The sequence below is a fragment of the Taudactylus pleione genome, unplaced genomic scaffold, assembly GCF_031769625.1.
Source record: "Taudactylus pleione unplaced genomic scaffold, aTauple2 ptg000041l, whole genome shotgun sequence".
Taxonomy (NCBI): domain Eukaryota; kingdom Metazoa; phylum Chordata; class Amphibia; order Anura; family Myobatrachidae; genus Taudactylus; species Taudactylus pleione.
This window is the reverse complement of record NW_028284443.1, coordinates 30,595,976-30,613,265: the sequence shown is the minus strand read 5'-3', so window position 1 is coordinate 30,613,265 and position 17,290 is coordinate 30,595,976. Positions and strand designations below refer to the sequence as shown.

The following is a 17,290-nucleotide window of genomic DNA, read 5'->3' as shown; positions in this document are numbered from 1 at the left end:
TCCCATTGAAGCGCTGCCTGCTTAATCACAGCTGGACAGGTAGTCTCATGTATTTTCCCCCCTGGGACTGCCAATCTGGACTTCAATTGGGAAGCCACTGCCCTGCTATAACGGCAGTGCTATCAGGCTTCTAGGAGCTGCAACCGATGCAGATAAGCTGAACTAGATAACGTTATAACCGGGAAACTTGCAGCATGGGAACCAGATCACACAAATACAAGTGAGTTACTCTTCCCAATCCTACCTGTTGCACACTGAAAAGTGCTACCTTTCCATGTATTGGGACTCCTGGAGGAACAACTTTTGATTAATTTTTTAAATTTTTAAACAATGAAAGATATGTCAGTCATGATTATCAACTGGCAATTATGCATCTGCCTTTAATACAGTAGGTGCAAAATATACATTTAAAACCGAAGAGGTCTAAAGATAATTTTAACTCTAAATAGGATATTTTTCTTATTGGCATGCTTTATTTATGTGTGCATGCACACCCTTACTGTACTGCACTTGAGTTCTCACTGAAGTGATGACAAATGCAAAGATACGTTTAACTCTAAACATGAGAGGAAGTTGTGTCTTATGTACAGTGTTGCAAAAAACAATCTTATTTAGTGTAAATTGACTTGTGTCAAACACTAAATGAGTCTTAACATTCTTATTATTCTGATGTGGAGCATTAAGGTTATTAAAAGTTGCATAGGTCTCAATGGGAGAGATTAAAAATGCGTATATGGTTTCCAGTATTTAAAAAATAAAATGATAGTTATATTGTATGTTCAGCACTTTATGCTGGATAAATCATTATTGGACGTCTGGATAACACAAGTATGGTTTTATGAAGACTGATGAGTTCAGTATACTTAATGTACCTTTTTTATGCTGTTTGTTACATTTGGAGAGATAAGAGTAAACCAGTACCTTCTTCAAAGGGTTGCTATGGTCAATGAATCTAAAGTTGGGTACATCCCATACAACTGTGCAACCCAGCGATACAGCGACCAATGTAATGATACTTTGCGCACACTGTGCAAACTGCATGATCCGGCGTGGGGTTGAGCGGTTATTGTTACTTGCTGCATGTAACAGCACTGCGTCACTCCTTGCATCATCTCATCTGCCATGCAACGCAGCATATGGGACGATGCAAAGAATGACTGATGGAACTGACGGATCGGGCATACACACTATATGATGTCTATGATATATCGTTCCAATTTGCAACGGAACTATATATCATATGATACATTGTATACTATGTACCCAGCTTTAGCTGGAAAAATGTGATGCATTTCATTTATGGCTTACTTACTTTATTTTTGTAGGACAGTTTTTTTTTCTTTATAAGTGTAATTTGAACCATATGGTCAGTATGATTCTAATAAAACATATCAACTTATTTTTTTTGTCACATAGATTGGAACTTTTAAAGCACACGATGGGGAATATTTTTTAGAACCTTTGATGAAATGTGATGACGTGGAGCATGAAGATGAGCACAGCAAACCACATCTTCTCTACAAAAATCCACCAAAATCTGGGGGATCTTCTGGAAAAGCAAATCCAAGCTGTGAAGTTTCAGGTAGTTGGTGGATAACAGTAAAGTTTAATGGTTCAGTCATATGCTTTATGAACAGAATGTTGATCAGGGGTTGATCAGTTGCTGGAAAATCCAATAAACATTACACTAGTTAAGACATACAGTTTTTAGTAAAAGTAGTTGAGTTGTTGGATGGTTGGATGGTGCACATTTTGTTGAGAAAGTTGCTGATCCACAATTTTTTAGTGAATATGGAATCCCCAGTACTCCATTTGGAGAGTGTGTAGGCTAGCGATGCCCATGACAAGTAATGGTTTCTATAATCATGTGAGAACATGCTTTAAAGTGGAAAGCTTGGACATTTCAGGGGCACACAGCAGAATTTTGAAAGGTTTACTCCACTGTAAACCACTTCCTAACTCCATTGCCAAAATCAAAATCTATGCAAAAATGACCTCACAGCATTGCTGTGCACCAATAACTGTTTTATAAAGCTAATAAGCAAAAAGTAGAAATAGAAAATAGCACCAGCTTTATTAACTTCCCTTTTGGAAGCTATTTTTGGAGATGAGCGGTTCAGTTTTGGCTCTGATTTTCCCACCAAGTTTGGATCTTAGAACAAGGCAAACCTTCATCTTTTGTGTAGTCACTGCGATCGCAATCCTGGTTCACGCACGTGCACTGTGATTCCTACTCATGTGCAGAACGCAACAATCGGCCGATTGCGTGCGTAATTGCAGTTGTGATCGGTAATCAGGCCCACTGTATGAAGCTTCACCAGCGATTTTGATTGAACCAAAAAGCAGAGGCCTATAATGGAAACAATTTCAGTTTTGTATATGTATAAGCGATGAGTGAATTATGGTTTTATGACTTCTTGGGTCAGAAACATTCTGGAAATGCATATTAGAAGATCTTTGTAGTGATTTTTAGTGGGGAGTGAAAGAGAACGCACAAACAAAGGTTACACTGTTTGCCTTGTTGGCCAGAGTAGGTTTGGAAGATAAAAAAGAAGACCGAAAACAATATAATTAAAGTTGTGTAATGGTTGTTTGAGATAGTAAAGGGAGGGAAACAATAATGTAGCAAGGCACTATGGTTCATGGAGAATGCATCTACCCAGATGCCCTTCTCATCCCTATTGCTACAAAAGAATGTTTGCCATTGTGGAGCCTCTGAATTCCTTTGACATTGTATATAATAGAACACATTACAACCCCCCACTTCATGACCCCTTTATTATGCCCCTTGATAACTCCTCCATCCCTGTTGTTCGTCACCCTCTTCATTATCTCTATTCTCCAGCCCAGTATGTTATTTATTCCAGACACCCCTCCCCCCCCACACGCACACACACAAACATACACTTTCAGGGCCGCAACTAAGGGGGGTGTCTAAGGGGGTACGTGCCCCGGGCACTGAACTTGAGGGGGTGACGAGGAGAGGCTGCCAAGGTGGGGCGGCCCCAGGTAGTTGCACTTTAGGGTTTGGGCCGCACACCAGGACCTGCAGGCAGCCGCCTGCAGCCCGGCCTTGAGAGACACAGTGCAGCCATCAGTCTAATGTGATGCCAGTTGCAAGCCAATCAGAGCTTGTGGACTGGCAGCCAATCAGCAGTGGCTGCTGGTCCGCGAGCTCCAAATGGTTCGCGACCGGCACCACATTAGAATGACAGTGGTGCTGACCGATCCCTGGCATTTGGCACCTCCGTCCCATCCTGCGCCGCCCAAGCTCACCCACCACACAGCCCTGGCAGGTAAAAGGAGGCAGCTGGCTTACTGGGAGATCCCATTTTAATGTTAAAGTCTGATTCTAATAGTGTTTCATCTGTCAGTTCTGGTGGGAGGGGCTGCTGTCACTGGGGGGCATTACTGTGACATAATGTGTACCCTTAAGGGGCATTGCTGTGACATAATTTGTTGTAAAGGGTATTACTGTTGCATAATGTGTTGCAAGGGGCATTGCTGTGGCATAATGTGTTGCAAGGGGCATTACTGTGGAATAATGTGTTGTAAGGGGCATTACTGTGTCACAAAACCACACATCCTTTATGTGCTGTACGTTGTTTTTGTTTATTTTTATTGGTGGGGGGGCGTCAAATTACTGTCTTGTCCCGAGTGACAGAAATCCTAGTTTTGACATTGACACTTTTGTTACGATATCATTAGGTAGAAGAGCTGAAGTCACTGCTTCTGATTACATGATGTTGCAAAGGTATGCTGTAAACTGGCAGTGTGAGGTCAGGTTAATAGGCAGATTTAGTATAGTCATGCACACACCTGCATTCTGTGTGTCTCTACACTTGCACAGTGAATAGCTGTGGCTAAGAAGGAGGCAGGGAATGCTCTGTCCGCTGTTCAAATCCACAATCCAAGCAGGCAGGAAGAACGGTTTAAGGCAGCCCACTTCTGATAGGAATGGTGGAGTGTGTCTATCTGTGACTGTCACTGGTTGCTGCAGCATCATGGGATCAGATTTCAAGGAGATACCGAAACAAGATCATCTTCACACTTTGTTATATCTTACATTATGTTTGTCCGTGGTATAGTCAGGGGTGCTGCCAATAACAACAAATAAATAGTCAAATAAGTGAAAAAGAGAAGTGTTATAATAGAATGTCGCACATATGTAGACAATTTTTGATGATGGACCGATACCAGCGAAATATACGTTTAAAATATAGATAAGAGAGTTTGGTGAGAAGTACATAACATTTGGAAAAATGTGTAATAAAATAAAACAATTATTCCACTGTATGTTTCCGGTTTTATTTAATTTATAATCTTATTAAAGTTATATTAAGCCTTTATCACTATGTTGTTGTTTAATTAATCTTACCAATGTCTTAACTTCTCCAGTATTATGTAATATATCTTTCAATACAATTTCAAAAAAAGGATTGGATGGCACATATCATTTTATTGGAATACTAGTATTCTAAAGAGAATGGGTGCCAGGGATCAAATATTTAGATGTGTGTACTGATAAGGTTTTGTTGTCTTAAATTGGCCACTATTTTAATGGGCATATTTATATCAGAACAACCCTTTAATATATTTCTTCAATATGCACAACACACAGATCCCTTGAAGCAATGATATTATTATAGTCCAAATATATGGAATCCTTTAATTGTGTGGATGCCAGACTAAGGTACCGTGCCTTCACCCCAATATGCTATTCTTCCCTAATTAGCCCCTAGGAAAGGGGGGCAGTTATATATTATGGGAATGCATAGAGGTTTTATTTAAAAATTATATTTCACTGGTATCTGTCCATCATAGGGCGGTTTTTAAATATTATAAATAAAAGTCAAGTTTTATGATATTTTTAAAAAATTGTTTACATATGTGCGCCATTATTTGACAACACTTCTCTTTTTCCCTCATGTGGTCAGATGCAGGGACTTCAGCTCTTTTACCCACTGATTGTATTCTGTAAGATAAAATAAGTGCTGGCGAGAGCAGAATAACTCACTTCCCCTTCCCCTCTGTCCAGCAAAGAGGAGAAAGTGTTACTTTATGAAATGGTCACTCAGTGAAGAGATGAAAGCACTCATGCTCTGCTACCCTATTTCCTCAGCTATGAGTTATATTCACAGTCAAGAGGAAAATAGATTCTGGTGGTCAATGTAACATTTAGTGAAACATCTGGCTTCTGTAGTGCTCTCTCCGATCTCTTCAACTTTCTTGGCCCTGTGGAAGCAAACATGGTAATGTAATAGATATTGGTCATGATGGATAAGGTCATGCCATAAAACCTAATTTTAATAGCCCTGACCACACCGATGATGGTGAATAAAAAGTAATTGATTTTTCAAAAACAGAATTAGAAGTCAGGAAACCAAGCATTAATAATTTTGGGTCATCAATGAAGAGATGAAGTGTCCAGAGGTTTCACCTGAGAAAGAGTCGAAGAGGTAACAATTACAAAAATATATAAAATATTGGGAAGGACATAGGGCCTGATTCAGACCCGCTCGCGAGCACACTGCGCTCGCAAGCGGGTCGATGGTTGGCCATTGCGCACGCGTGTGTGCGAGCCCCAGAGCGAGTGAGAAACTTCACTTGCTCCATGGCTCGCTACACCCACAGCTATAGCGAGCGGCCAGGAAGATGGTCGCGATGGTCAAGACCATCGCGACCATCGGGCTTGCGACGAGACCCTTGTGGTAGGGTCTCGTTGCTGCAAGCCCCAGAGAGATTTTGGCTCTAACAGAGCCGAAATCTCTCCCATTGACATCACTCGTGATGTCAGTGGGGCCGCCCCCAAACGGAGACCCCTTTGTTGCAAGACCCGGAGTGACGGAGTGCCCGTCGCTATCTGGGTCTTGCGCATGCGCACGACGGAGCCGGCTCTGTCGTGCGCATGAGCCGGCTCCGTCGTGAGCATACGTACTGGCCAACCATCGACCCAGTTGCGTGCCCACAGCGCTTGCGACCGGGTCTGAATCAGGCCCATAATTTGGTCACTACACACTGAACTGCAACCTTTCCACTCATGTTTTAGCTGGGTTTTGGTCTGCTTAAAGAACAGGTTGGCCTAGTTCTCTCTCTCTCTCTCTCTCTCTCTCTCTCTCTCTCTCTCTCTTTTTCCTTTCATTCTCACAAATAAAGAAGCAGTCTTCATAGTGTGTTAGAAGTGTAATGAGATGTGTGTGTGAGAGAGAAAGTTAAAATAGAAACATAACATTTAAACTTCTTGTTATCATTTAGGAACTAGCGCAAAATTATGTTTTTCTTTTCTTTGCATTTCAAATACCTTTTCTTTTGTATTGCCTTAAAAATAATGTTTTTTATAATCTATACATAAAATAATTTTAGGTTTAGATACAGCAATATTAAACCATAATTTACAACATGAAAAATATGAGGTGGATGTGGGTTGTTACATTTCTGTGTGTGCAGATGCATCTTATTGTGAAGCACACCTGCAGCACACATTCAGCTCAGCTTTTGGTACTGCCCTTTTAAAAACGCACTGCTTGTTCTTTACATGTTTCTTGGTTTGGCTGGAGGTGAATATATTAAATCCAGTAAAAACTAGGGGTGTGCACCGGCCACTTTTCGTGTTTTGTGTTTTGGTTTTGGATCTGGATCTTTCTTCGTGTTTTGGATCTGGATTGGTTTTGCCAAAACCACCCTTCCGTGTTTTGGGTTCTGGGTTTTGTGTTTTGGATCTGTATTTTTTTTTAAAAAAGCATAAAAACAGCTAAAATCACAGAATTTGTTGGTTTCTCTGCTCCTATGCTATTATTAACCTCAATAACCTTAATTTCCACTCATTTCCAGTCTATTCTGAACACCTCACACCTCACAATAGTGTTTTCATGTCCAAAAGGTTGCACCGAGGTAGCTGGATGACTATGCTAAGCGACACGAGTGGGCGGCACAAACACGTGACCCATCTAGGAGTGACACTGCAGTGGCAGACAGGATGGCAGTTAGAAAAACTAGGCCCCAAACTGTACATAATGCAAAGAAAAAAAAGAAGTGCAAGATGGAATTGTCCTTGGGCCCTCCCACCCACCCTTATGTTGTATAAACAGGACATGCACACTTTAACAAATCAATCATTTCAGCACCAGGGTCTGCCACACAACTGTGGCTGAAATGATTGGTTCGTTTGGGCCCCCACAAAACAAGCTGGCAATTAATGTGTCCCTGCACAAACTGGCTCTACGGAGGCAAGATGTCATCCTCATCCTCCTCATCCACCGATTCCTCACCCTCTTCAGTGTGTACATCCTCATCCTCACAGAGTATTAATTCGTCCCTGCTGGAACCACAGGTCCCTCTGTACGTTCTGGAGGCTGGTCTCCCTGGAAGAGTTGATAATTCATTTTATGAACATCATCTTCTCCACATTTTGTGGAAGCAACCTCCTACGCCTTTCGCTGACAAGGTTCCCGGCTGCACTAAACACTCTTTCGGAGTACACACTGGAGGGGGGGCAACTCAGGTAAAATAGAGCCAGTTTGTACAGGGACCTCCAAATTGCTTCTTTTTCCTGCCAGTACAGGTACGGACTGTCTGACATGCCTACTTGGATGCTGTCACCGATGTAATCCTTTAACAGACAGACGCACGCTTGTCGCTGCTGCTTTGAGGATTCAAGTGCGGCTACAGCCCACACAATTCACAAAGACAGAAAAAAAAAAAGAATATTTTTATTGTTTGTGGAGCACACTTTGAGGGTTACACCACCCTTTAACAGACGCACGCTTGTCGCTGCTGCTTTGGGGATGCAAGTGCGGCTACAGCCCACACAATTCACAAAGACAGAAAAAAGAAGAAGAATATTTTAATTGTTTGTGTAGAACACTTTGAGGTGTCACCACCCTTTAACAGACAGACGCACGCTTGTCGCTGCTGCTTTAAGGATGCAGGTGCGGCTACAGCCCACACATTTCACAAAGACCGAAAAAAAAAAGAACAATATTTTAATTGTTTGTGTAGAACACTTTGAGGTGTCATCACCCTTTAACAGACAGACGCACGCTTGTCGCTGCTGCTTTAAGGATGCAGGTGCGGCTACAGCCCACACAATTCACATAGACAGAAAAAAAAAGAACAATATTTTAATTGTTTCTGTAGCACACTTTGAGGGTGTCACCACCCTTTAACAGACAGACGCACGCTTGTCGCTGCTGCTTTGAGGATGCAAGTGTGGCTACATCGCACACAAGTCACAAACACATTAAAAAAATAGTTTTTTATTTTTTGGAACACTTTGAGAGTTACACCACCCTTTAACAGACAGACGCACGCTTGTCGCTGCTGCTTTAAGGATGCAGGTGCGGCTACAGCCCACACAATTCACAAAGACAGAAAAAAGAACAATATTTTAATTGTTTCTGTAGCACACTTTGAGGGTGTCACCACCCTTTAACAGACAGACGCACGCTTGTCGCTGCTGCTTTGAGGATGCAAGTGTGGCTACATCGCACACAAGTCACAAACACATTAAAAAAATAGTTTTTTATTTTTTGGAACACTTTGAGAGTTACACCACCCTTTAACAGACAGACGCACGCTTGTCGCTGCTGCTTTAAGGATGCAGGTGCGGCTACAGCCCACACAATTCACAAAGACAGAAAAAAGAACAATATTTTAATTGTTTCTGTAGCACACTTTGAGGGTGTCACCACCCTTTAACAGACAGACGCACGCTTGTCGCTGCTGCTTTAAGGATGCAGGTGCGGCTACAGCCCACACAATTCACAAAGACAGAAAAAAGAACAATATTTTAATTGTTTGTGTAGCACACTTTGAGGGTGTCACCACCCTTTAACAGACAGACGCACGCTTGTCGCTGCTGCTTTAAGGATGCAGGTGCGGCTACAGCCCACACAATTCACAAAGACAGAAAAAAGAACAATATTTTAATTGTTTGTGTAGCACACTTTGAGGGTGTCACCACCCTTTAACAGACAGACGCATGCTTGTCGCTGCTGCTTTAAGGATGCAGGTGCGGCTACAGCCCACACAATTCACAAAGACAGAGAAAAAAAGAACAATATTTTAATTGTTTGTGTAGCACACTTTGAGGGTGTCACCACCCTTTAACAGACAGACGCACGCTTGTCGCTGCTGCTTTGAGGATGCAGGTGGAATCTAGACGGGATTTGGAACCGAGGACACACTAACTCCATCAATTGTCTAAATCCCACTGCACTAATGTCGGATACCGGACGCACGTCTAACACCAACATAGCAGTCAAGGCCTCAGTTATACGTTTTGCTTCAGGATGACTGCTGTCGTACTTCATCCTCATCGCTAGGGACTGTTGGAGGGTCAATTGTTTAGTAAAAGTAGTGATGTTCCTACTTCCTCTCTGGGATGATGAACAACTCCCAGCAGCAGCAACAGCACTAGGAGGAAGAGGTTTCTTTCCCTATTTTATTTTTATCGGAGAAAGTTTGGTCCTCCATTTATGTTATATTGATATATATACGTGCGGCTAAAGCGCACACAAACACAGAAAATATTATTTTATTTTTGCTGGAGAGTAGTGCACTTTGTGGGTTACACCACCCTTTAAGAAATGAGCCAGCCGGCTCTTTACTTATGGGACACAGGCGCACGCTTGGCGCTGCTCCTTTGTTGATGCACGTGCAGCCACAGTGCACACAATTCACAAACACAGAAAATAATTTTTTTTTTGGTTTGGACTGGAGTGTACTTTCGGGGGTTACAGCACCCTTAACGGTCAAGCCAGCCGGCCCTTTACTTATGACACAGGCGCACGCTTGGCACTACTTTGTTGATGCACGTGCGGCTACTGCGCACACAATTCACAAACACAGAAAATAATTTTTTTTTGGTTTGGACTGGAGTGTACTTTCGGGGGTTACAGCACCCTTAACGGTCAAGCCAGCCGGCCCTTTACTTATGACACAGGCGCACGCTTGGCACTACTTTGTTGATGCACGTGCGGCTACTGCGCACACAATTCACAAACACAGAAAATATTTTTTTTTTAGGTTTGGACTGGAGTGTACTTTCGGGGGTTACAGCACCCTTTAACGGTCAAGCCAGCCGGCCCTTTACTTATGACACAGGCGCACGCTTGGCACTACTTTGTTGATGCACGTGCGGCTACTGCGCACACAATTCACAAACACAGAAAATAATTTTTTTTTTGGTTTGGACTGGAGTGTACTTTCGGGGGTTACAGCACCCTTAACGGTCAAGCCAGCCGGCCCTTTACTTATGACACAGGCGCACGCTTGGCACTACTTTGTTGATGCACGTGCGGCTACTGCGCACACAATTCACAAACACAGAAAATAATTTTTTTTTTGGTTTGGACTGGAGTGTACTTTCGGGGGTTACAGCACCCTTAACGGTCAAGCCAGCCGGCCCTTTACTTATGACACAGGCGCACGCTTGGCACTACTTTGTTGATGCACGTGCGGCTACTGCGCACACAATTCACAAACACAGAAAATAATTTTTTTTTTGGTTTGGACTGGAGTGTACTTTCGGGGGTTACAGCACCCTTAACGGTCAAGCCAGCCGGCCCTTTACTTATGACACAGGCGCACGCTTGGCACTACTTTGTTGATGCACGTGCGGCTACTGCGCACACAATTCACAAACACAGAAAATAATTTTTTTTTGGGTTTGGACTGGAGTGTACTTTCGGGGGTTACAGCACCCTTAACGGTCAAGCCAGCCGGCCCTTTACTTATGACACAGGCGCACGCTTGGCACTACTTTGTTGATGCACGTGCGGCTACTGCGCACACAATTCACAAACACAGAAAATATATTATTTTTTTAGCACTTGGGGGGAGCACCCCTGATGGACAGAGCACCCCCTGGACAACACTGCAGCACTCCTTTAGGACTGGGACACTGCACAGGACTTTGGAGTGGACACAGCCCCTATGGAGAACTGACTGCACAACACAGTCCAGCCAGCCCCTATGGACTTTGAAGTAGTGGACACAGCCCCTATTAACAACAGCAGCACAGCACAACACAGCCAGCCCCTATGAACTTTGAAGTAGTGGACAACAGCAGCACTACACTACACTACACTACACAGCCCTAACTCCCACCCTCCCTCTTCACTGTCCACAGCCGAGTGAGAAAATGGCGCCGACGTGGGTACCTTATATAGGATCCAAAACCCGCGAGACTCGGAAGGCGGGATGATGACGTTTTGCCTCGATTTCAGATCCGAGTCAGGCGGGAAAAGTCGAGCCTGATTCGGATCGGACTCGGATCGGGGGGGCTCGGGGGGGTTCGGATTTCAGAAATCCGAACCCGCTCACCCCTAGTAAAAACACAGAATTAATCAAAAATTAATTATGAGAGTAAAGGGACATTGGCATGGTATTTTTTACATGTGTCACTTTTATGTTTTGAATCTGGCCAATGCAAATCGGATCCAGTCAAAATACAGATAGTTGGGATGCCAGCGCTTAGAATGCTGGCCCTGGAATCCTGATACCTGTCTTCATCTTGACCGCCATCACTAAGGGGAAGGTTAGGCACTAAGGGCCTGATTCAGACCCGGACGCTATTTGCATTCGCTCGCTCTCAAAAAGGGGCCGGATATTTAAATTGAGCGCTTGCTCTTTGCGGTGTGAGGACGCCTCTATGTCAGTGCGAGGGTCCGCTAAATGCGGTCACTATTTTTCCAAGACGCCCCTTTGCCGTTCGCAAATCACGTCATCTCCTGTTTTTATTAGACTAATTGGGAACATCGAACGGCATCTGAACTGCTCACAGCGCTTGAGGTAGGAATTGCTTCCCGTAATCACTGTGAGCAGTTCAGGCTAAAAGACAACCAAGTGACGTGATCGATGACACTCCTTTGCTAATTATGCACTCCCATTAAACGCCTTTTTGACCATTGGGCATGCCTGCGTTCGCACAACCACTGCCCCGTTTTCAAGCACCTTCCCGTTACCACCCACAAACGGCACATTCTGTCACTCAAAATAGCAGCCCCTCTGTGTTTTACGAGCGCACGATTTCCGACCACAATGACTGGTTTGCGCACGCACATTGCGAACCATACGCATGCGCAGTTGTGCGACCATCGCTCAGAGCGTGCGTACACTTACGAGCGGGTCTGAATCAGGCCCTAAGGGGGGGAGTGTTAGGGTTTGGGAGCAGCAAAGTTAGGTTTAGGCACTAGGGGAGAGGTTAGGTTTAGGCATCGGTGAAGGAGGGTTAAGGGTAGGGAGAGGGGGAGGGTTAGGATACTGACAGACACGTGTCGGTATCCTAACCCTGTCAGGATGCTGGGAATTGTGATTCTGACTGCCGGGATCCCGAGCGCCGAGATCCCATACACAACCCTGCAAAACAAGTTCTTTATGCATTAATTTCTGTTGGAGTATGACAATGGTTGCAAATTGAATGACTATACTAGAGGTACAGAAAATATCAGTATGTCTCAAGCTACTGTATCAGTGTGATCTGTTTCTCTTTGTCATGATAGTATACTCTCTTCTACTTTGCCTTTTAATCATCCATCTTATGTCATGTTATCTCTTAATTATACATCTTATGCAGTTACTATGTATTGGTACTTTTAAAGTTGTATCCCACAATCTTTCCTGTGTGTTTGATGCTTGAACAGAGAAGCATCTTATGCAGCAGTCTTTGGACCTCATTCAGACCCGGTCGCAAGTGCTGCGCACTCGCAAGCCCCGGAGCGAGAGAGAAACTCTCTCGCTCCGGAGTTCACTACAAATGGGCCGGCTGTCGATGTTGATCGACAGCTCGGCCCATTTTGTTGGCGGGGCGGGGGGGTGGCTACACAAACGGAGGATGTCAGTGGGGAGCTTCCTGCTCGATCAGAGCAGGAAGCTCCCTGGGGCTTGCGGTTGCCGAGACCCAACCTTAGGGTCTCGTCGCAAGCCCCGATGGTCGCGATGGTCTTGACCATCGCGACCATCACCCTGGTCGGTCGCTAAGCTGTGGGTGGTAACCCACAGCTTAGCGAGTGACCAGGAGGCCACACTAAAAAAAAGAAGGGGCCGCCCTCATTCAGCGATCGCTTCTTGCGACCACCTCTGAATGAGGGCCTTTGTTCCCAGTCATAGGACTACAGAAGACTATAGCCAATTTCCCATTTGAAATCTTCATAGTTCATGTGAGTAATTCAGCCCTGTATTTCAAGAAAAAAATTACAGACAGCTTAAATTGGCAATGCCTAAACTGAATAATAACAATTACCAACTGTATACATTTAGTTTTAAGATGTTGCAATCCAGAGATGATTATGGGAGGTTTTTAATATAGACTAGTGATTAATAACATAAAAAATTAATAAACAAAAAGCAGACAGGCACAAGCAACCATATTAGTTAAAGAAGACATGCTAATTCACATAAAATATGAGACTGCTGCAAAAAGCATGTGGATTGCATTCCAAAAGCAGCATTAAAAATCCAGTTTTAAATAGTAAGTTCAGTATTCTGTGGAAACTATAACAAATAAGACTATGCAAAGGAAAAAACTTGCAGGAGAATATCATTGGACCGCTAGAGACAGAAATGCAACTCTGCAATGGTTGAAGACATAGGGGTTGATTCTGTCAGATGGATCTGTTTGTATGGATGCAAAGAGCGAGTTTTAGCATACAGGGAATCTGTCTCTCCCTATGCTGTAAACAGGACCCAGGTTGGATGAACCAGGTTACCCGTTCACACTGCCCCTTAACTCAGGACCTTCCCTTGTCCAACCCTGCAAGCTACCAAGGTTGGAAACCCAAATCACTGGTCCTGTGTGTTTTTTGGGAGGGGACCATTATCCTGGCATAAACCCGGGTTGAAACGGTGGTATGAAATGGGTATAAGTGTCTATTTGTGCTCCTGCTGTCCCCCTGTGGCATCCCCAAGTTTCTAAGTCACTTATCTAAAATGTGTCTGGTCTCCTCCCAGTGATTCCCAACGTTCTGGACTTTGGGCACTGCCATTTGGACAGTGCCAGTTCATTCCAACAGTCTGCTTCATTTGTGCTTCCAGCACCCAGTGCCAGTAAACTTCTGCAGACTGCTTCAGTTGTGCTTCAACCTGCTACAGCCACGGGCTATCCTGCTAGCATACATCTGGTCTCATTATCTGTCTGACTTCCCTGCAGCACCAGTCTCCTGCTACCACTACCAATGGCCTGCATGAAGAGTAGTATTATTAGTCTATCCAGCTTCACTCACAATTCAGAACATACAGCTAGCCCAAGACGTCTCGATCTGGATCACCAGAGAGATCCAACACTAAACAGAGTACCACTTCATCTGAACAAATGTTTTAGTTCATTTTTGGGTTGGAGATCATGGACTTCCACAAGGTAAGGCAAGGGTAAACCACCTGTATGTCTCTTAACCCACATCCTGGGATGAACACTATTATCTTTCAAAAGGGAAACAGATGGACATAAGCATCTGAAGAAGAGACAGCCTCTTATGATAAGATTTACTCCAGTAGTCAAACACACAATCAGGGCCTTGCTTACTGTATGGGGGCTTCAAAGAAAATGCAAATAAAACATTTTCATGTGAAAACAGCTTTCCAGCAGAGAGAACTGAAAGGGGATATTTACATTGAACAACGACAATGATTTAAAAATTCTCAAAGGCCAGACGTTGTATGCAAATTCCAGCAAAATATAAACGGTTGAAGTAGGCTGAAAGGACATATGATATAAAAATAAATGAAGTGCTAATAAAGGAGAATTTGTTTAAGAGCAAAGCTACCTCCTGTTTGCACACAAAGGGCTTCGTTCAGAGTTGGAAATAAACGCACCTTGCTCTCTCTTCTAGTGCACATGCATGACTATTCGCAATGAATGTTTTTTTTCCAGGAAAGCTACATTTACTGCTCCCTGCAAAAAGGGGGTTGGGAAATGCTCCTAAGATGGCCGGTTTATAAGAGTGAATGCGCTTGTTTGGAAGGACATGACTTGTGCAAATCAGCTGTCGATGTTGGTGATAGGCTGCATCTGATTGATCAAATGCATCTTACATACACCCAAAAATACAATGAAGTAAAACTGTTGTGGCTGTGATTTAAAAGCAAGTTTACAGTGTACTAAACACTCATTTAAAAAAAAAAAAAAAGTCGGTTTACTACTCTGTTTGGGAAGAAAAAGACCTCCCATATGATTATTAGTGTAGACTGGTAATGTGTATTCATTGTTTAGTGGACTTACTGTCAAGCCACACCTCCTGTTGTGTGTCTAGTACATTAACTGCTGTTACTTGCATGGAGAGGGAGGCACATGCAGTGTTGTAGTCAAATCCATACCCCACAACTCTCCCGCCATGAGGCCACGCCTTTTTCACACGAGGCCACGTTCCCTCATCAGGCATGCACAATGGGTCCCGAGTTTTAACCCCCATATGTCGTGAGGTATGGAAATGTGAATATGTCGCATACTGGAGTTTTTTTTGTAGCTGGCAGCATTTTGCATTTGTCTTTTGGTCCAACTCTTAATAAGGCCCATAGATACTGAGTGACAGATGTATTTGTCTAGTGCTACACTACTCAAGGGTTTTTGCTTTATGTGTTGGGAAATTGCAGTGCTCATGTAGGTGGCCGTTGCAGCTTAATAAAACTAATTACATTTATCTTTTTGTATTGGCTCACCAACCAGCACCGCACATTTTTCTTTTTTCTTGACCGAGGGATCTATTTCCTCATTTATGAAGGCAAAATGTAGGAGATAATTGAGGATTTTGGTATGCAAGATGCAAAACCAGTAAGCTCTCACATGAAAAATAACTACCAGATTATTGTTAGTACAGAAAATCTCCAGGGAAATTCCTTTGCATTGCCACTGTCAACATACCTGTCATTAACAGCAGCAGAAATCTTATGTAGAAGAGTCTAAAAGACAATCATATTGGAGCGCCATGAAAAGGGCTATATTCTGTTTAAAGGCAATCATGAACATTCAACTAAGACTCTCAGCAACTGACAAATGTTACCAGACCAAATCATGCAGCTTGGGCTGGAGAATCTACCAATAGAAAGTACCACCAGTTGCTTCATATTGTTACTCAGTGTAGGATCAGTCAGTTGGGCCAGCAGAAAGCGGTTATCTGTACTGCTTTCTTCAAACGAGTAAAAATATATGGCAGTAGCACATGCAAGTCAAGAGGTGATGAGTCTGCTGACTGACACAAATCTTTCAAAACAAAGGATGTCCAAGGATCCAAGGATGTCTTGCACCAACACAAACAGAATTAACCTGAGAACCAAGCACATTAATGTGATATGTATATAATTTTTTGGGAGATACAAGAACAAGTTCTTGATTTACAGTACTGTTTAACAGAGGATATGATTTCAGATATATTTTCAGAACCTCTACCTTGAAAAATACTACATTGGGTCTGACTAACTAAACCTCAGCTGTTGGGAAGAAGTGTTGGAGTAGGATGGGATGCAGTTAGGAAGTAAATGGTCACATTGTCAACAATGACTAGATTGACAGCAGAATTCCTGTGGCACTAACCCGACACAGTGAAAAATGCTACTTATGGCATTTTTACTCTGTGGGCATTTTAGCTTTAGACATGCATCTAAAACGGCATGTTGAAAGCTATACTGCTAAGTGCTCTAGGGGCCTGATTCAGCAGCGGACGCAATGCTGCTGTTTACGCAACTCGAGCGATTATTTATCATTGCACATGCGTATAAGTCGCACTGTACACGCGTCACAATTGTTTTGTGACCACCTACATAGAGGATCCATTCGCAAAGTGAGTGTCATGTGGTCAGCATTTGGTGGAGGTAATGGGGAGTGGTTACATAAACACAGATGTGTCTGATCAACATTGTTTCATGGGAATGCATAAATTAGCCATAGCGATTGCATTTGGGGAGAGCTGAAGTGTTTGCGGCTGGTCAGACCTACCGTACATGCTGCGTAACTGCTTGATGTGCATTGATAATACCGAAGTTTACGTAGTAGTGCAACATTGGACGGATATGAGAAGGCAGCAGTGGACGTCTTTATGTCGGCTGTGCTTTGGCATGCATTAGCATATTTTAGCAACTGTGATCTGTAAGCGATTGCAGTTGTGATTGCATTTGTGTCCGCTGCTGAATTAGACCCTAAATGCTGTCGATTTCGTCACTGTCAACACTGACTGGGTACATCACTGCTGAATTAGACCCTAAATGCTGTCGATTTCGTCACTGTCAACACTGGCTGGGTACTCCACTGAGTGACTATACTGGAGAAACAATAGATGGTGTTTTGAATCAAGCTATTACT

The 17,290-nt window shown here is 43.4% G+C and overlaps 1 protein-coding gene across 1 annotated transcript in view; it reads left to right on the top strand.

Annotated features, from left to right (window-relative positions):
• Positions 1 to 17,290, top strand: part of ADAMTS20 (ADAM metallopeptidase with thrombospondin type 1 motif 20) — a 339,290-nt gene that overhangs the window by 56,566 nt on the left and 265,434 nt on the right. The window contains exon 3 of the mRNA XM_088456448.1: positions 1,417 to 1,582. Within this exon, the coding sequence (XP_088312574.1) occupies positions 1,417 to 1,582 (166 nt within the window). The remainder of the gene's footprint in view (positions 1 to 1,416; positions 1,583 to 17,290) is intronic.